The sequence below is a fragment of the Falco rusticolus genome, chromosome 3 (assembly GCF_015220075.1).
Source record: "Falco rusticolus isolate bFalRus1 chromosome 3, bFalRus1.pri, whole genome shotgun sequence".
Taxonomy (NCBI): domain Eukaryota; kingdom Metazoa; phylum Chordata; class Aves; order Falconiformes; family Falconidae; genus Falco; species Falco rusticolus.
The window spans coordinates 11,429,603-11,452,970 of record NC_051189.1 but is presented as its reverse complement, the minus strand read 5'-3'; the positions used below and the strand labels follow the sequence as shown (position 1 = coordinate 11,452,970).

The window sequence follows — 23,368 nt, the reverse complement described above, 5'->3', positions numbered from 1 at the left end:
CTGACTCTGCTTGAATACATTTGCCTATGACATCAAGAAGAAGTTGTCACTACAGGTGAAAAAAGTCGCTTGGACAACATCCCTGAATGCAGTATCTTCCATATTTCTGTAATGTGTTAATTTATAGGCAGTTGTCTCTGCACCTGATGTAATCAGATGTCACTTTCAGATTTACAGATGTGGTTTCATAAAAATAACTTCAAGACATGTAGTTGATAGTGTGTATGGCCTTCCTTAAAAGCATTGGTTGATAACTCAGTTATTCTAGTCTTTATTTAACTTTGAAGTGTAGGAGTGTTTAGTACTTTTTTTTTTTTTTAAGTTAACTGGGGGATTTGGGGGAGGTAAAGGAAGGAGAACAGGGAGAAGGCTTGAGACTTTTACTTCTGAAATAATTTGACTTCATATTTGAATGTTTGAGATGTATTCTAGCCCTCTAGAGCTTCAAGTAACTGAAAAAGCTAGTAGATAAATGTGCATCAAAATATGCCCAAAAGAGTTTTCTAGAGATAATCTGGCAAAATACAGTGATTCTCTGGTAAAAGATGTATGCTAGTTTAGCATCAATAGATTTAAAATTAAAAGAAAGTTAGTGCAGATTTTATAGCTTTGTAAGCATCACAAAGCTTTGAGAATTAAGGGAGCTTTGTTAAATACAAGACTCGTTTTCATACGAGACATGTTTTAGGGATGGATCGTGCAACTCTTGCTAATTACTAAGTTCCAATTGGTACAAATAGCCCCAAACATGTGATCTGTTAGTTACTGCAGTACTGTTACTCCATGTAGGTGAAGATTCAGAGGTATCAGTTGTTTGGCAAGAGTTCTAAACACTTAAGGTGATTCAGTCTCACAGTTTTACTAATTTAAAAATTTATCTGATATAAAAATATCAGGAAGCTTGTCACCAGTGCTGACTGGACCAGGTACTGTGTAGTTCAGGTTTACCAAACAGGTGACCTTGGCTGACTAAAGCCTCCTCGAGAAATTTTTGTGATCCTTGGCCAAAAGAGATTCATCTTTTGTCAGATGATGGGGCCATATGATGGGGCAACACATCTGCATTGTATCATGTGATGAGGGGCTGCTTTGTACACCTTAGTAGATGTATGCCTTGTGAATTAGAGGCAAGCACTCTTCCTCATGTGATGCCCAGTTTCTGTGGTAGGATAGGGATGGACTGAGCAGCACTCGTGTAATAGCATGAGCTTTTCAGTAATGGGTGTCTCTTTAAAACACTAGTCCCTTTTGTGCTTTAATCCTGTGAGGCTGTTAGAAAACATTTTCATCATGATCAGAAAATCATATGCTGTAGCCTACGAGTATGCCAGGCTAGTGAATTTTAATGTATTTCCTGCTACCATTGCGGTTTTGGGCATTCCCATGGGCAGGTGGGACAGCCAGCATCTATTGTGATAAACTCCTTTTTTAAATGGTGGTTGTTTGGTTTTGGGGTTTTGGTTTTTTGGCTTTTTTTTTAAAAAAAAAACACTTTAATGAACTTTTTAAACTTTTATAAAGATTTCTTTTCTAAAGAACCTTTATTATCACTTCTTTCAAAAGCTCCTTTGCTGTCCTGTATCAGTCATAACTCATGTTTTTATAGTGTTGCCAGTGAGACTGTGTAAAGTATGCCAGTGAAGCTTCCCTTCTTGGACACATGTAAAAACCTCTCCACGAGAATTCCAGAATTGCATTTATGTTAGTCACATCACTGAAAGGGACTCATACTCAAACAATGGACATTTGGTGCCTTTTGATAGCCCATTAGCTATGATGCATTGGTTTTGAAATACTTTCCCCTTCCGTGTTAAGAAGGTCATGTATCCACTTCTGCTGGAACAAAATCAAGGTATCTGGTGTTGGTGGTAGTTGCCGCATTTGATCAGTGCCAAGTACTAAGTGTGCAAAAGGTATTGATGAAAAGAAATTAAATCTGTCATTATCAGAAGAGTTATCAAGGAGTTTGGATGTAAGATCTGTCAACTTTTGGACAGCAAAACTGAGCGCAAATTTAGTAGAAACAGGTTGATGTGGTTTTATTTACATCCATAAAATGCTTTCCTATCCATTATCTATCCACAAATTGATCCTGTTGCAGAAGGAACTGTCAATAAAGGGTGTTTTTCCCTCTACAGAGTCTTTAACTCTCAGATAATATGGGACTAAATCTGAGACAGTTTGCAAATGTTGCAGAACTGGTAGGTAAGAACAGTATGCCATCTTCTGTCTTTTAGAGGATCCCCTCAGTCATTAGAAAGGCATAAATATTGTTATCAGTAAAGTGTGGGTGCGTTCTGAAGAGTCAATTGTAAATGAATTGCATATTGCTGCTTCAGTAAATGGTGTGTTTAATGTGTGTATAAGGTGAAGGAGAAACAAGACCAGAAGATGAATCATCGTGAATATAAATGATGAAAATGAAAGAGGAGATAAAGACAGATTATCAAATCAGTAACAAGTGTAAAGCTATCACCCTCAAGGAGTTGGGCAGGGAAGGGGGAGAGAAACTTCCTGAGAGGTTCATGAGTTGTATGTGTCAGCTAGTCAATAGTGAGACCCTAGGGTAGGGGTCCTCAAACTTTTTAACCAGGGGGCTGGCGTGTGGATAAAGTGGCAGGCAGTCATCTGCGGCTGCTTGGTTCCCACCCCCCCCAACCCCTGGCTGGGGGTGGGGGTGGGGGGGGTCTGTAAATACCAGCAGGCAGATTGAGGACCCTGGGGGGCCGTATATGGCCTGCAGGCCGTACTTTGAGGACCCCTGCCCTAGGGTGTTACACTTAGCTGAGGAGGCCACGTTCGTTAGGCAGTGTGGTGCAGCAGAGTGCTGTGTTTGAAGTTGTAACACTTGCTTGATAACCTTTTCTTCTTTCTTCTGCAGTGAGGAAGTATGTAAACGAGGATTCACGGTCATTGTAGATATGCGTGGGTCAAAATGGGACTCCATAAAACCTCTGCTGAAGATTTTACAGGAATCCTTTCCATGTTGTATTCATGTTGCACTGATAATCAAGCCAGACAATTTCTGGCAGAAACAGAGGACTAACTTTGGCAGCTCCAAGTTTGAGTTTGAGGTAATTTCCCCTATGGGATACTAATTTACATGTATTTCATGGTTTTACGTGTCCTCACCACTGATCAGCACCTTGAAAACTCTCAGATAAATTACGTTCTAGATGAGAGGAGGGGTACATAAGGCCTGTGGTGTTAGAGGGAGTGTGGGTTTTTTAATGTACTTTGGCTAGATAGTTGTGCATATTGCCATTCTATTTTATTTTTTTTTCTGAGCATGAGAAAGCTGGAATTAGGGGTTTACCCCCAGTGGTAAGAAATTAGGTTTCGTCTGTTTGTTGTCTTCGTCTGCATTGTAGTAACTGTGATATCACCAGCATTCAGAGGAAAGCAGCCAACCGAACCTTGCTGTTACCCTCCTGCTGCTTTACAAGACTCAAAGTCAAAACTTAATCAAAACAGTAGTCAAAGGAGTGGTTGCTGTTTTCTCCTTAAGGTTAGTGAAGCAGGAAGGAAATAAAGTTTTTTCTTATTTGGGGAAATACCTGCAAGACAGGGAGACAGATCAGAATTGATATTTGAAAAGTTAAGTCACATGGACTTCACGAACAAAATTATCAACTCTTAGAAAGGGCAAAACAAAAACTTGAAAGAAAACTTCAAACTCATTTTACTAACAGCATTTTTTAATTTTAATTTTTGTCTTTTAGACAAATATGGTGTCTCTGGAAGGCCTTACCAAAGTAGTTGATCCTTCTCAGCTAACCCCAGAATTTGATGGCTGTTTGGAGTACAACCATGAGGAGTGGATAGAAATCAGAGTTGCCTTTGAGGACTACATTAGCAATGCAACCCATATGCTGTCCAGACTGGAGGAACTGCAAGATATATTGTCAAAAAAGGAAATGCCTCAGGACCTGGAAGGTGCTCGTAATATGATAGAGGAGCATTCACAATTAAAAAAGAAAGTCATTAAGGCCCCTATCGAGGACCTTGATGTGGAAGGACAAAAGCTGCTCCAGCGGATACAGAGCAGTGACAGCTTTCCCAAAAAGAACTCTGGGTCAGGGAATGCAGACTTACAGAACCTTTTACCCAAAGTATCCACCATGCTGGACAGGCTGCACTCAACACGGCAGCATCTGCATCAGATGTGGCATGTACGGAAATTGAAATTGGACCAATGTTTTCAGCTCAGGCTGTTTGAGCAGGATGCTGAGAAGGTATGGGGTTGGGGGAGGGGAGTATAAATGGGCACTGCTTGACAAACTTGAAAGAAGTACCAAGGGTAACTGCAAATAGTAATTTTTGTCTTTATAGTTGATCACTAAACTTTTAATGAGAAATGAAGGATTTCTTCATTGAGAATGACTCAGTCTTCTGGAGTAAAAGGGATGGAGTAGTAGCTCTGTGTTGTAAAGAACACAGGTAGCTGTCACCGAAGAAAATTAAGTGGTAGTGACTTTTGCTTTGGTAAGTTTTTATTCTAGACAGAAGCTTTTGTATCCATCAAGTGAAGAAGAGTGCTGTACACTATAAATACAGATGTATAAGGGCTACGTCAGTCTCCTTTGGAGCGACCCTTGGGATTTGAGTGACAGGCAGTCAACAAAGTCTGAAGAGTCTGACATGGGGAACTGCTTCATTGATGCAGTATTTAAAGTCCCAGGCTAAAAACTGATGTATCTCTTTTGACAGTGCATATGTCATTAACAGGGGACTGGGTGATCTCACAACATTTCAAACTAACCAGCCCCTTCAAATAAGAAAGCTCTTGATTGTCATGGAATTTGAAGAGGAAATGAGGCAAGCAGATCACTTTTAGATGAGCTCAATTAAGATCTATTTTCATATAGAATGGTTTTGCAATCACTTGTTATTAGCTTGTTACCATGGAACAAATAGCTTTAAGAAAGGGTGGGGAATTTTTCTCCGGCAACTAGACTGTGCAGTCAAGTGGTAAGTATGGTCTTTGGCTGGCTTCTAAAAATATTTCATGGAAGAATGCTTGAACTGGATGAGACCAAAGGTCTGTATTAAAGCAGTATCCTGCTCTGCAGCAGTGATCATAAGCAGATGCATAGGGAAGAGTAAAAGCAGAGCAAATATGTATACCACTGCTACTTCCTCCTCCCTCCTCTGTTTTCTTCCCCTGTACTTACCCTTACCCTCATCATTTCAGCTCAGGGACTTTCTTTACACTACTCTTGATGTTTTCTGATGTGTTTAGAAAAGAAATACTTTTTTAAAAGTACCATTTAAAGTGTTTACAGAATTGGTGTAACTGAAAATAGTAGGGGCATGTAAAGAGTTGGAAAAAATCTGGTCAAGTGCATTTAGAGTTATAGAATTATTTAGAAAATAACAAACCGTTGGTCTAGTATTGCTCTTTCAGGCCCAAAATGCTTTTTAGCAACCTTTCAGCCACTTAATTACAGCATTAATTATTCTTTATATAAAATATATTTTGATGGTGCTCATATGGTATTCAGCTCATCTAAAAGTTGCTCACAGAACTTAGGCTTTAGGAAACTCCTTGTGAAATACTGTGGGATTGATCTCTGTCCTGCCATGTGGTTGCATAAACTCTACCTGTGTTTTCTAGGTTCCCAATTGCAAGAATAACTCTATATTAAATTAATGTATCTTTCTTTCAAAATACAAGGAAACGTTAGGCACCTCAAAAGGGGGTTTACAGCAGCTAGCATACTTGGGACTTACCAGCCAGCAGAAAAAGATTAAAAAGAAGGTTTGTGTAGTATCCCAACTCACTTTTGGATTGAAGCCGCCCTTGCCTTAATCTACTTGCAGCCTTTATTTCACTGCTTGTGTCAGATTAGATTCCATAGCTCAGGGCTTCCTTATGTATATGTGTATATATATATAGACATACATATGTATGTCTGTGTGATTTATTTAGGTATGAGAAAGGGCTTGATCTTTGTTGGGAAAATAAAGGGTATTGGATGGGGAGAAATGAACATGTTCATTTTGGAGTACTTGCACAACTCTTTGCACGAGCAATCTGAGCTGGTTCAGAAGAGAAGGCAAAAAAGGGGTGAGGTGAGAGAGAATCTGGTTAGAATTGCCCTGTAGCAAAGACAAACTACCTAGAGAAAGGTGGTCACAAGCAGGACCAGTGTTTATTTTGAATAGTGTTTTAACACATCTTCACTATAGTCAAGATAAGAAACTGAAAATCTTAGGAATTTGTGATCAGCTGCCTTAGTTGTCTAAGCTCTTAAAACTTTTTTCTTTTGTTTACAGTCCTTTCCACACTATGGTCAACTTAAATTTGATTTGTCATGTACCTGGGTGGAATAATGGATTTAATAATATTGCTCTGTTAGCCAGCATATTTTTAAAGATCTTTAAATCTTTTAAAGACAGTTGCTGGAGGGTAGGAGGTGGGGGATAAACTTAGCCTTTTGCTGTGCTGCTTGGTCTTTGAAAACTGTCTTCCAGTGCCACTGTTAACATACCTATGTACCTCCATTCATGGGTGTTGTATAATTTGTTTGAGTGTTAAATTCTTTTTTTCTTTTTTAAACAAACATATTTAAACTTTATCCTTAAGCTTGTCTGGAAGAATGTATTGTATAAATCTGTGCTCATGTATGGTTTTAAAAATTTGTTTAGTAATAGAAAAGTTGTTTTCAAATCTGCTGTAAAGTTCTGAACTAAAAATATTAAACTTGCTGCTGAAGTACTTGATCAGCAAGAATGAATTTATATTTGATTTCCATGAGTTGCCTTTTTCATTCTAAATTACTAAGCTGCTGACGACATGAAATGCTGACACTGGAAAACGTATAAGCTCGGTAACTCAGGGCTGTGCTCCAAGCCTGTTAGTTTACTATGACTTCTTTGTAGTAATGAAGTTTATGACTCTAGGATTATGATGTTATTGTAACTTTTTGAGATAAACCCCTATAGTAAAGATTTAACAGCCTAGGCTGTTTGGTCCAAAAAGTCTGATTTCAGCCGTGATTTAGTTAAAATGTACATGGCCTTAAGACTCTTTCTGTCTTGTATTCACAGATTTCTCACATGACTTGTCTGTGATTTGTGCTGTAAAAAACTAGTGATTTTTTTTTTCCTCCCTAATTTTTTCTTGTAGATGTTTGACTGGATCACACACAACAAAGGTCTGTTTCTGAACAGCTACACAGAGATTGGAACCAGTCACCCCCACGCAATGGAGCTTCAGACACAGCACAATCACTTTGCCATGAACTGTATGGTAAGAACAGCACTGACACAGCACTACATGTTGACTATTTTCCTCTATGTTAAGGTAGAATACATAAATCATAGACATAAATCATCCCTTCTGTTTCAAGTAGTGCAAATTTGTATTTGAGCAGACGAATTATAAAACACAATGAAGGAAAATAAAGGGTAGCAGAGTACAGAGTTATTGTGGTCAAGCAACAAAATTGTTTTGACAGATGGCAGTATTCAACACAACCTTAGCACTTCTCAAATAAGTGTCCAGACTTCTAGAACCTGGGATGTGTGTTTGAGTGCTGCTTTGAGTATTGTAGGAATTTCCAGAGAATCATGTAATATGGAATTCAGCACTCCATACAGAAAGAAATAGATCTCAGGATCTTCTGAATAGATTGCAACTTAGACAAAAAGTTCTGAGAAGCAGTGATCAACAGCTGAGCCTGGTGTAATAACTTTCCATATTTTTAGGAAGACACGCTTCTTATTTCTGACACAGTAGGATGGAGGTAAACTTTTTTTTTGTCAGATGTCATGTTAGGATGAGCTATCATTAGGCTGCAATTAAAAATTTGGATTTCAACCAGAAGTGAGTAAAAGCTGCTTATTTTCAGTTTCATAAATTCCTGCCTGAACATGGGGGCTAAATTCTCGAGCAAGTTTTAGGTCCTTTTCACTAGGATGATGGGAGGTGTTTAAATGACTTTGGGAGTCTGGGCCTACATCCAATCCCTGGCTGTCAGCTCAGCAAAGGAAGAACACTACCAGTCTTGTTAGAAATTAACAACCTTGGCAATCCAAGGATGGGAATTGAATGGAAGTATAGTCTAAACAGTCAACTCTTGCTATACGGTGTTTTTGTAGGAGAGGACTACTAATTGTGGAAAGGGAGAGTGGCAAAGTAAATTTACCTAGGTTATGCATCTTGCTGAAATAACAGAAAGACTAGTAAGGCAGCTCTTGTGTATGATATAGCTAGAGTTAAGCCAATAGATGACACGAACAGACAAGCTACATTTTCTTCTTTTGCAACTCAACTACGTTTGCAAAAACAAAAAAAATATGCAAAAATAATAATAAAAAAAATAAAGATCAATATGAACTTTTTGGAAAGAGTAAAGCAAATGCTGGTGGACATTGTCATTAAGTTACGTAACATCATATACGGATGTTACTTTGGCCATTAGGTTTGGAAGGTATAGGTTCACTCCATGGGCATGGGGATTTGCTTGTTTACGGAGTATTTTGTTGTTGCTCATTGCTCAGCGTATGAAGTGGAGCAGAAGGAAGTTCACAGAAGGACAGTAGGTGTCATTGACATGACTTTTGGAACTTAGTAATTTTGGATAGGCTTCCAGGCAGTTCTTGGGCTCGTATTCTAGAGGCTGAATTCTTCTTCTGTCAGCCTGTCCTGGTATTAGTCACTGTTGCCCTCTTTTCTTCAAATTGGATGACTTTTTTTTTTTTTATTTTTTTATTTGCTTCCATACTGTTCAGATACTCTGAGCAGTAGGAAGCACTTGAGCAGTGTAGCATAATCCCTACTGCTCTGTTTTTTAATCTCTGTTTTGCCTGTAGTAGTCAAATGCATTAATTGTAGAGGACTTTTTCTCAGCCTATAAAATGTTTTCTTGAAGCACGCAAGGAACAGCTTAAATTTGGGGCAAATTACACAGTCCAAATATTCAAAAAGGGAAAAGAAAGCTTTAGTTGTTTGAGGTGTTTCTGTAGCATAGCTCCCCCCTGCCCCACCCCCAGTGGTTCTTTGGCACAGAATAGAAAAACACAAATTCAAAATGATCAGTCCCTGGTTTTGATTTAAGCAACATGCAGGTTTTCTGGGGTTTGTTTGGTTAAATGGCAAAAGCCTTACATGCAGATTATAGAGGAAAAGATTAAACTGAATGTGACATAAACGAATGATGAGAACTGATCAAATTTTGGCACACCTTAATTTTCATTAGCTTTTAGCCGGAAAAATACTGAGTAATCTTAACATTTGTCAGCATGTTCAGCTTCTCCCTGAGCACTTTTCTCATATACTCTGTGCTTAACAAGGTACTCCTTGTTCACTGTTCTTGTCAGTGTAACTGTTCAGTAATCAGAGTTGATTTAAGATCTCTTATGTGAGTGCTTTAACACTAGAGATGGAATTTAACTTTTAACCCATCTACAACCATGCATGTTTATTTAATTGGATGGGACAGAGGAAGGAAGAGTGGCAGCAACGTATACGATTTATTATATGCAGGAGATTTTGAAGGCTTTTCATTGTGGCCCTAATGGGACCCTAATATACCTTACTTTCCAGGTAGTTTCCTTAGGCTCACTTTAGGTGGGGAAGGGCTGTTCAAAGGACAGATGCTGCCCAGGCAGCTAAATGCAACCTCTCGCACTTGCTCACAGCATAACCCTGATATTTGATGTTGCAGCTGCTTTTCCCAATGCCTTGCTGCAGGGCACGTGTTCCCTTCACAGCAGGTGCTACCCTCTGTCAATAGCTGGCTTTCCCATCTCCCTTTCCTTCCCAAGTAGCAGCTTGGCTTTCCAAGAGGTGCACCAGGGCAACTTTTGCAGCTGCTTATGCCAAACTCGGGTGAGAAGGAGTGACGGCCTTTGGGTGAGATGCCAAAATTTTAATCTGGTCTTCCAGTCAGAAATGAGCCACCTGGATGTAAACCATTGTGAAAGCTACTTAGTTCCTCTCATGAGCAGGAGTTGGTTACATCAAAGACAAAAAAGCTTCGCTAAATGATTCTTTTTTCCTTGTAATGGATTTCTGCCATTTTTACAATCTGATTTTCAGTATTCCAGCAAAAGTAGTTGGAAATTTAAACCAAATGTTTTAAAACAAAAAGGTGAAGAATACATGGGGGGAGAACATTTAACTGTATTTGTAGCAGTCTCATTAGCAAGTGATATGTCTAGGAATCTTGTGTATTGAGTATGGAATAGGCTCATGTGGTTACTTCAAGGTAGCAGAAATAAGTTCATGAAAATCTTAAGCTTAATACGCAAGCTTGTTCACATTGCAATGAAACTGTCCCAGAGAAAAGCTGGGTAGGTGCAGTCATGCACATCGGAGATGGGCATAGGTTTGGTTACCATTGCTTAACGCACAGGTTGATGTGGCTAAGAGGTCTGAAAGATAGTTCACATGTGCAGCTGTAGGTAGGTGACCTGCTGTTACTGAATCGAAGAGGCTGTGCACTGATAAATGTCAGGGCTGTGTCTTCACAGGGCAAGTAGATCCCGTGTTCCCTAACTGGGGGGGGGAAAAAAACTCACACTGATTCTCCCCTCTAAAGATGAGGGTAGTTTTTCAGTACAATTTAAAAGGCCTGCCTTCAGCAACAGTAAATTGCTGTTGTCAAGTCCTGAGATTTGAGCTAAGTAATACTCAATTTCAGCTTGAAGTTCCTCTTTGGGTGACTAAACCAACGCTTCACTTCTCAAAACAAGTTTTTAGTGCCTTTTAAGGAAGAAGCTTGCAAATCAGGCATCATAGGAGTTGGAAGTACAAAAATTATCTGTCAAGTTTTTGAACTACAAAAACAAAGTACCCATGATTATATGATTAGTCTTGCATATAGGAGTGGAAGAGACTGATTCTGTGTCTATCCATTCATTTTTCCTACCATTTTCTATACGCCTGCTCGGACACAAGGGAAACAAAAGCAGTCATGAAATATGGATGAGGAAGAGAATGTTATTTACTTGAATATTTTCTTCTACTCTTCTTGCTAGACAAAATGGCCTTGTTTCCATTACAGCTTAACCATGCCATTCACTGCATGGTGAGAATCAAAATGATTGGAAAGTGATATAGGCAAAAAGATTTTTTTTTTTTTCTTTTTTTGAGAAAGCTGGCAATGGCTGCTATTAAAGGGTATGTTGTGACTACTTCTTGTCTTGGGGCTGATAGGACCATCAATTGAAGATATGTTTATTAACCACAATCCAAAAAGTCTGGTGTCAATTTTAAGCATATTACTAAATTATATTAATGTTCTCAGGACAGGCTATTTGCATATACTAAAACCGCTTTATCGAGGTAATGATCAAATAATGTAATCCAAAAAGAGTGCCAGAGATGAGCACTGGTGAGAGTTTTGGGAGGTTAAAGTAGAAACATGAACATAACTTGAATATCACTTGGTTTACAGAGTTACAAGTTACAAAGATGTCTTAATTGGCTTGGCTTGCTCAAATACAGCCACAGGGACTGATAATATGAAAACATTAAGGTCGGATAGGATAAAATCACTTTAGCTGACAGCCAGTGTGACTTTCTCTTCTTCCTTTGTACTACTGATAAGTTTCAGTCTCGAGATTCTTTTTATTTAAATACATACTTTTGTAACTGTACAGAGTTGTTGCTTGAGATAAAATGAAGCACCATGTGAATTCTAGACTGCCCTGGGTCCTGAAACTTCAGCAGATGAAGAGCAAGACCACAGGTTGTGAATGGTGAATTTGTCCTGAGACTGCTTTGATTTTCAGATTTTCACGGGTTTTCACAAAACACTTTTTTCAGAATGGTGATAGTAATAAGCTAGCTCTTCTGTCTTGGAGGTGACTTGTCTGTTTTGTGGGTTTTGGTGGGGTTTTTTGGTGGTGGTTTTTTTTTGTTTTTGTTTTATTGTTGGTGTTTTAAACTAATAGATTGTTCAGGCATGGCGTTGAGTAAAAATAAATAAAAGTTAAATGTTAAAATCCATCAACTGTCCAACCAATCTAACATCCCTAATAGACAAGATAAAGACTCTAAATAGGCATTGAGCAGTAGAATAGGTAACATGGATTCAGCGAAGTTTTTTGGTAGTTCTGAATAACAATAGTTTAAACAAACCATGTATTTGTGATGTTCTTGAAGCTCAGGGAATGCACAGCTGCGCACCCTGGTCAGACTGGGAGGATGTTTTTTTGAGTGCACTTCTGTAAGGGAGTCTTTCTGGTGCCAGAGCAGTTAATGCTTAGACACATCTGGATGCCAGCAACCTGAGAAGAGACTGAGAAAGCAAAATGAGTTCAGGCTATTTCCAGCTTCTGAGGAACACTCCAAAGTCAACAAGATGAAATAGAATAGACTAGATGTACAACCCGTAAGAGGGAAGAAGCAAATAAACAGATTTTTAAAAAGCGATCAGCTGGTGAGTTGTTAATACAGCAACAAGTATGTTCGTATCGATGGATCAGGAAACAAAGGAAGAGACAGTGGTGTTACTGCGAAGAGATAAATCTCATTTCACTCTTGATACTTTGTGGGCATGCTGAACTTAAGATTTTTAAAGAAATTGCTTTGATTCAGTTGGTCCCACTAGAGAACTAGGTGCAGTTTAGAGCTCCATACTTAATGTTGTAATGAGGAACATCCAGATGAAAATAATGTGGCTGTAAGGAGTAGCTGATGGCACTGGTATTTACTGTAGCAAAGGAAAGGTAAGTGAAAGGTAAGAGAGGAAAGGTGGTGATGTTGGTGTTGGACTATATGGTCTTGCTGTAAGATTCCCAAGGTCTACCATCAAATACATGGAAAAGAGAGATGATAAATTAGGAGAAAGTTAAGAGTGAAATTGTATTTCACTGGTTCCAGGGTTGATAGCAATGGTTAAATAGTTATTTCAGAATATTTTTAGGATCCTTGTAGTTGACAAACAGGTTAAACACTTTCCTTAATTGTAGTCTGGATGTTGCTGAGTTTGTTTACTGTATTTTTTTCAAGGGAAGAGGTCAGGTGATACCTTTAGTTGTTCTGCAGCCCTTGTCTTTGAAGTTTGGATTGCCAGGCTGAGAGTTTTACTGTTGGTATAAGAGTGAGAATAGAAGAGATGTTAGAAAACATTTAAAACATAAAATACATAGGTGTTATTTCATACATTAATGCTACACTTTGTCTTGTGTGAAGTGGCAGATGATTTGGAAATTCTGTTGCCAAAATATTTCCATCACAGATGAATAGTTCAAACTCACTCTAGTCTGTATAGAGGTGCCAGTTATGACACTTATGGACCATGTCACTGAGGTGGTTACTTAACACTGAATGCTTAATTATCTCTCTGTCAGAAAACTACTGTTTGAAACATTAGACCTAAACAAACCTATTATAAATGGGTCTGCAAAAATCAGGAAATAAAATAGAAACTTCGGGGCATCTGCCAGCTTAATTTTGCATTGAGTATGATAGAAGTTCAGTTAAGCTGTCACCTGTTTTTCCCCCTGTGTACTTGCATTTCAAGCACACACCAAGGAATGACACAGTGCACTATGGCTCAACAGTGTTAGGCTGCTGAGCTATTGCCTTGCTGAGCAATACTTTTTTATATGTATGCTCCCTTTAGGGAATAATTCTGCAATGAGGAGCTTTCCAGACGTTGTAAGGTCTCTTCTGAGCTTCTGGTTAAAGGGCGTTGTGAGAGAAAATAATTTTACTAAGTACATCTGTGTACTTACTGCACATACTGGAATGCAATAACTTGGATTGTTCCTTTTTTATTTTTTTTTACAAGTTATGTGTTACACAATGAAAGAAATGCAGTATCACTTTACCCTTTCACTTTTTAGACGCTTGATACACATTTAGAAGCTGCAGATGTTTCATGCAGATACACATGATGTAAATGAGATGGCTGAATAAGTCTTTTAACAGTTACTGTCTGATAGCTGTTGCTTCTTAAATAATATCAGGATGTAAATCCATGCAATGAGTAAGATGTCAGTCCCTGGGGAATGAGCACCAGCTTACTTAGAACAGCACTTCTCGAGCAGTGCACAAAATATGCATTTGTCATATAATAATGACAGTGGACCTGCCCACCCTCTTAGAAGATTGAATAAAATTTGTTAACCTTCAAGAATCAGTTAAAGACAGTCTAATTATAGTGAGTTGCTATTTGAGATTCTTTTCCTTCATAACTAAATCTGTCTCTGTTGGGTCATTGCATTCTAAAATAGTGAAACTTAAACCTTTCGTAGCTATATCAGGTAGTGAAGGATATGATAATGGGGGGAGGGGAAGTTGAGATTATGGTAAGATTTTATATTTTTTTTTAGGAATGTGGCATACATAGCTTGGAAAGTGTTCAGTGGTCAGTATGTTCGTTCATATTCATATCGCTACAGAGGGTATTCTTCCACACTTGTGAAGCCAGATTGCCATGGGAAAATTAATGCTTTTTAACCGCAGATCAGTTTTGATTTGTTTACCTTCACATTTATGGTGCCCTGTCCTTCATATCTAAGTGGAACTGATGTTCCAGAATTCCTTTGTTGTGATATACAAACAGTTCAAATGGCAGCCTAATACAGCTTTTATTCTTTCCTTTTTTGACGCTTGGTTTGTTCTTTCTTTTTCCACACCACTGTAAGGAGCACATAATGGATTCATTTAGCAGTCTCACATTAATGCTAGATAAAATTTCACAGACCTAAGTGCTCTCTAGTCTTTTAAAATTTGTTGGAAATAGTAGTTCTGTTCTCTTCCCATTGTTCAGCTATGCTTAAGAGGAGTGCACAGATGTGTGGCATAACCTAAAAAATGAAAAAGTAATATTGTGCAGGAAGGAGAAGCATGACACTGCTGTGCTCAGTTTATTAAGTGGACCAGCTGATGTGTAGACTGTGTCAGGTATGCTCCTGCTTGCATATGTGCATATGCTTGGGACTAATAGAGGTCTGTGCCAATTACCACTCAGATGAGTCAGCATGGTGAAGCCTGGGGAAACTGCAACACTTGCTCCAGCCAGTCAGTGTCAGGCTCTGGGCAGTGACTTGATGCCGACGGGTAATGGTTCCACCTCAGATGGTCAGCTTCTACGTAGCGTTGGGTGTTCATCTGCCAGCATTCTCCCCTGACCTCTCTTACTGGTGGGGGTATAGTCAGATTTTGTCACAGGCTGCCCATCACATCTCTCAACAGTAATATAACCATACAGTTTTCCAGCAATGTCAGGTTTTGTTCTTCTGTCATTTGTTCATCTGTGGCCTTTACTGAGGCTTGTTGGAGTCAGTTCTGTCCCCCCTCGCTTACTGGACTCCGTTCCTCAACCCTTGATCAGGAAGGGTTGTGATGCTGCTGCTGACAGGTCCTGCTCCATGGCATTTCCTGCGTGCTGGCATTCCAGACAGCACTGTGTGGACAACAAGGAAAAACATTTCACTGTAGAATGTTGAGATTTTAATGGTGTGTGTTTGTTTTCTTCCCCACTGTTCTATGTGGTAGTGTCTGGCAGGTTGGTCCCACATGTAAATTTTTAGAATATAGGCAACAGTGCAGCCAACAGAAGGAGCCAATGGACGCAGCAGTTTGCGCAGCAGTTCATGCAGGAAGGGCCAGCAACTCTGCTCAGAACAGCATCTATGCCCTCAGCCGTGGTGGTGATGCACCCCAGAGCACAGTCCCCAGCTACTGCTGGACTGACTCTCCCTGTAACATCAGAGGCCCCAACCCAGAGGGAGCCTCCATAAGGAGGATGCAGCTTTGCAGGGAATGTCTGCAGCCTCTTGCAAGGCTGGGGCAGTGGGAAATGGTTTCCTTGCCCACAGGAGGTGTGCAGTTATTAAGGATCTGTGTCATCAAGTAAAGGAGCTAAAGGAGGAGGTCAGCAAGCTGCACAGCATCAGAAATAATGAGAAAGAGGTTGACCAGATCTTTTCCAACACTGCGGCTTCAAGAGCACAAACTACAATGTACTGAAGGTAGGAGGGTCAGACAGACTCTGTGCCTGTCTGTTTGGGAAGTGGAAACTCCTGTGATGATGAAAATTGGAAGATAATGGCTTCTGGCACAAGGAGGAAGGTTTCTGCTCCACCTGAAGATTTGCAGCTACGGGATAGGTTTACTGACCTGATAGCTGGTGAGGAGCTGGAAGCTGTCAAATAAAGCGTCTGTGCCATTTGAGTCTGAGCCGCACAGGAGCACCAAAAAGAAGAGACGAGTGAGAGTAATGTGAGACACTCTTCTACAGGGAACAGAGACACCCATCTACCAACATGACTCATTCTTTATGGAAATTTGCTGCTTGCTGGGGGCTCAGATATGGGACATGGTGGAAAGACTGCTAAAGCTTGTCCAGCCCTCAGACCATTGCCCCCTTACCGCTCTTCCATGTGAGCACCAGGGATACTGCCAGGAGTGACCTCAAAGGTGTCAACTGTGACTGCGTGACTCTAGAGGCAATGGTTGAGGGCATGGGAGTCCAGGTGGTTTTCCTCCCAATCCTGCTAGTGAGAGGGTAGATGAATCCTGCAAGTCAAAAACTGTTTACACAGCTGATGTTGGCAACAGGGGTTTGGTTTCTACAGCCATGGGATCCTCTCTCTGAGCGTCAGAACATCAGAGGCTGTTTGACCAAGTGGGGCAAAAATATCTTTGCCAGCAGGCCAGATAAGCTAAGAAGAGCTTTAGGGTAAGGATGATGGGAGAGGGAGAAGAGGACCAACAATTAAGTGAGAAGTGGTGGACTAGGCTGGCAAGCAAAGGATCTGCTGTGATGTGAACAAAAGGGATGCTGTAGTCAACAAAACAGGGCTGAACTGGGGTTGTTCCAAGTGTACATGCAGAAGTCAGGATGTGCCTATAGGACAGTATTATGTGGAAAGCTTTCATTTCATTTCTAGGAAGTCACCATGACCAAGTTCTTCTCGAAGTACCTGTATGGAATGCTTGTCTTGTACAAGAAGAGGCTGACGGAGCTGGGATCGGTTACCCTGGGTAAAAGAATGCTTAGGAGGGATCTCATGTATATAAAAATATAAATATCTGATGGGAGAGAGTAAAGAAGACAGAACCAGACTTGTCTGCATGGTATCCAGTAACAGAACAAGAGGTAATGGGCACAAGCTGAAATGGAAGGAATTCCGTTTAAATATGAGAAACACTGGAAGAGGTTGCCCAGAGGGATTGTAGTCTCTCCATCCTTAGAAGTTCTCAAAACCCCACTAGACATGACCCTGAGCAACCTGTCTGAGTGAACCTGCTTTGTGCAGTGGGGTTGGACTAGATGATCTCCAACCTCAACAATCCTGTGATTCTAAGAACTTCATTCTAGATGTATGAAAGTCAGTCCAGTTGAAAGAAGCATCAACTCAGCATTATATGCATATAACTCCGGAAGAGCTACTCAGAAACCTTTTGGTGGTGGAGTTGTTCTTGTTTCTGGTTTTGCATGAACCATAAAATCTTGATTAAAAATTATGTGACTAAGAGCCATCAGTGAGTAATGCTAGAGAATCTTTTGGATCTTTGACCTACTTTGTCTAGTTTTCAGTGCTAGCTCTGAGGAATACAAAGGCAGGAAAATAAAATGTGAAACTGTTGAAATCCTTTAGAACTCAGAGTTCTGTATTTTGTTACTTAAAATTTAGAAATTTCAGAAGTTTATGTAGAAATTTGTAGAGTTATGTTGCATATGTGCATACCACGTAGAGATAAAGTGCTTACTAATTATAGTTTGATTTTTCTGTTGTGTGTGTCTGAACATCTCGTTGTCTTGATGTTTGTCTGTAAACATTCTTATTGAGGCGGTTGTAAAATACGGTTAGCTTTTCCTCTTCATTATAATAATGGGTCTTCATATAATATAACTTTAAGCTGACTGTTAACATTAGCTTGAGACTTCCTTGTCATTTTAAGTTGTCCTTCTCCCTTGTAATACAGATAGGCTGTTATATTACACACCTAGATTCCCAAGTTAGGGATTTACAAACCTGGCAAATAAAAGCAGTCTATCAAGCAGTACTGTAATAAAGAAGAATTTTATGGAAGTATACCTCTGTATTTAAGTGGTCTGTTAACTTCCACTAATTTTCCCCTCTTTCTTCTCCATAGAATGTGTATGTAAACATAAACCGCATCATGTCAGTAGCAAATCGCCTGGTCGAGTCTGGACATTATGCTTCACAGCAAATAAAACAGATTGCTAGTCAGCTGGAGCAAGAATGGAAGGCGTTTGCTGCAGCCTTGGATGAACGTAGCACGTTACTGGATATGTCCTCCATCTTCCATCAGAAAGCTGAACAGGTTAGTGAGCGGGGAGGGGGCCAAAGAAAGTTTCCGTGCTGGGATGGTGAGTTGGACTGTTTGCTTTTGATTTAGACGGAAGTAGAAGAGAGTGATTGAAAAGGTTAGCAAGAAAGCCAGAGCATTCATTTCTGCCAGTTTCAGCTGATACTCATAAACTTGTTCTTCTCAGGACAACCCACTGACCTTATATTCCCCACAGAATGCCCTGCCCATATCAATGCAAGATAGATTAGCCAAATTAACTATGTGAATCAAAGTGAAATGGACATAAATGCTTAACTATATAAAGCTTTTAAGGTGAAAGAAAGGAAAAAAATCAATATAGTCAGTATAAATACAATGCCTTTCCTATGTCACTTGTTCTGTTGTCCCCACCACTCCACCACAATCAGTCCTGAGTATCAAGATTTAACTCATAGTAATTGCTTGTAGAAAACTAAGTTGAACTGGCCTGAAAGTTGAGAAGTTAATTAACTGTCTTCTGAATCTGAAATTGTGATGGGAGATGTTTATTTAGTATCCCATAAGAGATTCCTCCTATATTAAACAAAAATTTTAGCTTTAGGCCTATAGCAATTATTTTAATTAAGTCATTAACTGCGTGTAACTGCCAGAGAAGAGGTATATGTAGGGGAAATAGGAATAAATATCCCCAAGTTAATAGTCTTGATGATGAAAGCATGTTTCCCCCTCTGGGGAATTCAGTTCTGAAGGAGTTGCTCTGTGTGTGCTGTTGAGTCACCCATTGATATTATAGACAGTCTGCTCTGTACATCTCTGGTGAATTTGGAGAGCAGAGGTTCTTTGATGGTTACAGCTGACTGAAGCTCTGGTGTGCTGTATGGCTGCTGTAGATACTTTTATCTCCATTTGCCTTGCTAAATTTGATCCAAGAAAAGGTCTCGTGTCTGATATAACTTTAATTTGGAATAAATGAAGGAACCACTTGGGAGCTGATAACTGCAGAAATAGAGGGAGACAGCAGACTTTATTGTAAGAAGTTTTTTCTCCTGATTTCTACTACACAGATAGTCAGCTTCATTAATGTCCAGAAATTAGAAATGTGAACATATTAAGATGCAAATACACATGGCTTTTCATTATGTTAGTGGTGACATTGGTTTACTTGTCCTTAGACAAAGGTAAAGTACATAAACTAATGCCACTATAATAAGTATTTTTTAGCAGGTTTTACGGTAAAGCCACATAAAAAGTAGGTGAAGGCATTGTTTTCTGGTATAAAAGTTGCCAGTCAGCTTGAAGCACATGATAGACGTAGTGTGGTACCTTATCAGTATTGATGGTTTTCTAATTGTTTGGGTTATTCAGGTTTACATTTAAGCACTGTCAGCCATACGTGTAGGAGAGAGATGGTGAAACATGAACAGATAGGTATACTGTGACTCAAATGCTGTCCTTTTTTATATGAAAATTATGTTCGTCAGAAGTCAGGGGAGTAAATTTTGTGTTGTGCTGGGCATCTGTCGTAAGGGTCGGTGATACCCTCTTCAGCGCTAAATGTAAGCGTAAAGAGGAGGAAAGAGAAGAATTAAGAGAAAATTGTGCAACATCTGCTGGAATTAATATACTTTTTAATTGCTCCTTCTGCAATTTTCATTTTATGATTAACTGTGGTGGATTGTCCTAGTTGCTTTGTAAGAGACTTGGCTGTGATATATCAGCTGTTTCATTAACAGTGGAGAGTGAGTTCAAGGAAAAGAGGGTTTGGAATGAGAGGAGTGACCCCTTTAGAGAACGGTGATGCTTGACCTACATAAAAACATGGTTAAAAAATAAGCAGCCGAAGAAATAACACACTTGTTGAATGCGTGTGTTCCCTCGCAAGTGACAGGTAAGTGTCACTGCTTACTGTCAGACACAGTGAAGACTGCATCCAGCTATCGGTGTCTGATGACTGATGCAAGAGGTGTAGCTCTGTGGTCCTCCATGGAGCCTCTCTTAATGTTCAGTGCTTAAGATGAGAAATTTTTAAAAATGTACCTTGGTGAAATGAAAATTAAGTGCGCACCTTAGAGTTAAGTGCTCTGTCACCCTTTCTCCCAGCTTTCAAATAGTAATGGATTACCAGAAACGGTCTGTGGATTACTTTTTCCTCAAAAGACTACATATGCTCCAGAAATGAAGTTATGTATGACGAGAGAAATGGCTTGGTCTCTTAAAACCTTTGAGACTTGAACTTGACATGAATAGAGGACAAATTTAGTTTACAGATACCGCATGTGCTTGGCTGTACTAAGTTTGACACCTGTGAAAACTCATAGAAAATCAGATACTTTTTTTCCTCTTTCCTTTCCTAGCATAACAAGGGTATAAAATTGATGCCCCCTAGCTGTCAAAAATAAGTTGACAGAACTTCTGCTGTGCATGTAGTTTGGCAGTTTCTTGTCTGTCGAGGCAGCTTAAGCTTCAGAGATAACTTAAACTGCCTGCAGAAGAGATTCTGATGCAGTATCCTCAGCTTCTGCTGGAAGGCTTGACTTGAGCAGCTATGCTGACATAGCTGTGTGCTCAAAGTTCAGTGTTAGTCCTAAGAGATCCCCACTTAAATTGTAAATCCCTTATGTGCTTGCTGCTGTAGTAGCTTGCCAAACGGATTTAGTGCTTCTCTGTGTGTAGAAGTTAGGGACTGAGGTGTGAATTTCCTGTGCTCTTAACAGTGCTTTGCCTCCTTGATGATCTCCTTCCAGCAAAAGACAGCTGTGGAGTGCTTCAGTGAACATTTCACCATTAATTCTTTGTGTGTGCACGCACAGGCACACGCAAGTGCAAAGTAACTTGGTTTTCTCTGAAAACTTAAAAAAGGTGAGGTGATACCATGAGTTTCTGCACAGGAAGTTGATGGCTGAGAGCTGAGGATCTGGACTTGAAAGTTGTAGCATGTTTTACCTTTTTGTGTGGATAAGATCTTGATTGGCTTTCATGCATCTGAAATGGTAGGTGCAGGGTACAGTAAACTTTTTCTTAGCTGCAAAGTCAAGAAAAGGAGCAAGAGTAAACCTGAAGCATCGGTATTGCCACCAGTTTAATTGGTTCTGAAGGCTGCCAGCATTCAATTAAGGCTGCCTGTCTGTGAACGGTTCAGAGTTACATGTAAATAAAAGCACAAGTATTGTCAAGACTTGAATATTTGTTTCTGTTCTTATGCAAACTTCATTTTGGTCAGTTCAGAGAGAAATATTAAACATTTTTCCCTTAAAAACATCTTTTCAGTGGCTGTCATGCAGATGCCAGCTCTTTTGTTATATTACCAATGTGTGTACTTATTGATGAACACTAAAATCAAGCAGAATGTTTTTTCTCTGTTGCAGTACATGAGCAATGTGGACTCATGGTGTAAAGCCTGCGGTGAGGTGGAGCTTCCCTCAGAACTGCAAGATTTAGAAGATGCTATCCATCATCATCAAGGGATATACGAGCATATTACCTTGGCTTATTCTGAGGTAAGTGTCTTGTTTGTTTCCTTAGATTACTGACTTGATAAAATGGTGTAATATGAAGTTTGGATCATGAACTGGTATCACTCGTTGCATAGTACATTGGAAACTCAAGTGCCAGGTTGCTTTTTTAACAGGACTTTGCTACCATTGTTCAAAATGTAAGTGTTAAGTCTTCCCCTTAATCTTCTGAAATAAATTTAGAAGGCAAGATGGAACTCTGTGTGGTACAACCCATGCAGGTACTAAGTCTGGTTTCATTTACATTTGCATATTACTACCTTTTAATAGCAGTATGATACTATCATTTAAACGCTTTCTTGAAGGGAAGCTAGCTGGGTGTTCTTTGGGTAAGCGTTCTGTCGGAATGGATTGTTTTAAATGTGTTTTGAAAATCCATCTCTGAAGTTGCCTCACAAAAAAGACTTAACCATCAAAGAATGTCACTTGACAAGTAGAAGGTAGTATACTTAGATCTGGGAACCTCAAAGACACTTAAATGAGCTAGTGTGCCTATGTAGTCAGCATTTGTAAAGGTAGCATATCCTATGCTGCTGCTGCTGCTATAATCTTGAATGCTGCACACAATGAAGTAATAATATTTCTCAGTATTTCTAATAGCTGTATTTACAACTTCAGATAAACTGCTTGTTCTGAAAGTGGCCTAGAAAGCAATGACTTAAGTAGCTATTGTTTTTCTTCAAATGTTGAGTTCTCTCATGTGCTTTAATTAACTGAAGTGATAAACGGGTATTGACTTCTCTGTTAATTAAAAGGTATTTTCTGTATTTCCTGTTGAGCTTTTCTTGCTTTCTTTTGCCAGGGTTGTTCTCGTCACAGGGTAAAACTATTTTTGCTGTTAAATTGGGCTGGTGTTTTTCTGGATTAAATACAGCAGTTTCTGTTCTCATGAAAGTTGCATAAAATTATGCATTTGATTAAATCGTGGTAAAAAATTATCAGTGGACACAGGATAGCTTAGGCCGCAGCTTGCACCTTCTTTTAGAAGGAAGTTGCGGGACTCAATGGTTGTGACTTATCTATTACATTAAAGATTAAAAACTACTTTCTGATGAACCAGCTCTATTATGGACAACTGTATCATAAATCTGGTCGGATTTCATGTAGTAGTAAAGGAGGGTAAATTGGTGCTGATAATCAGTCCTATTGCGAATATATCAAAACAGGGTTTTTTAAATACCTGCCATCTTAGGGCCTGTATAACCTTTTATTACCATGAGTCAGATGTCCAGAGTTGACTTGGGTAGTGTTTCTTCTGCGTAAAATACATGCTGATATCCCCCATTTCTGATATATGCCACCTTGCTATGCCAACTGATCTGATGACATACTGAAGCCACCTTTGGTAGTAAAACTTGTGATCTTACTACACATAGCTATTCTAACTCATTCTTGAGAGTGCGTTTTGCAGAAAGGTTTCTTTTTGTCATTGTAACCTTTCCTCATTGGAAGGATCCCTTTGTAAAACAAGGGACAGAGACATAGCACATTTGTAGTAGATTTCTGTGAAGAGAAGCAATCTGAGGTGCGTGCTCCATGAGAGTGCAGTGAGGAATAAGAAGGCTAGAGCTTTCTAGAATAATGATTATAAAGCATTGAAGTTAAAATAGTGGGGGTTTGCAGTTTG

General features: G+C 39.5%; 1 protein-coding gene across 4 annotated transcripts in view; it reads left to right on the top strand.

Moving 5' to 3' along the window:
- The window catches only part of TRIO (trio Rho guanine nucleotide exchange factor), a 254,719-nt gene that overhangs the window by 81,709 nt on the left and 149,642 nt on the right, over window positions 1-23,368 (top strand). For all 4 annotated transcript variants that reach the window (XR_005103017.1, XM_037379282.1, XM_037379280.1 and 1 more), the window contains exons 4-8: window positions 2,882-3,074; window positions 3,723-4,235; window positions 7,133-7,255; window positions 18,071-18,262; window positions 21,595-21,726. Coding sequence is in view for 3 of the 4 variants with exons in the window: in XM_037379282.1 (XP_037235179.1) it covers window positions 2,882-3,074; window positions 3,723-4,235; window positions 7,133-7,255; window positions 18,071-18,262; window positions 21,595-21,726 (1,153 nt within the window). In the remaining variant the exon portion in view is untranslated. The remainder of the gene's footprint in view (window positions 1-2,881; window positions 3,075-3,722; window positions 4,236-7,132; window positions 7,256-18,070; window positions 18,263-21,594; window positions 21,727-23,368) is intronic.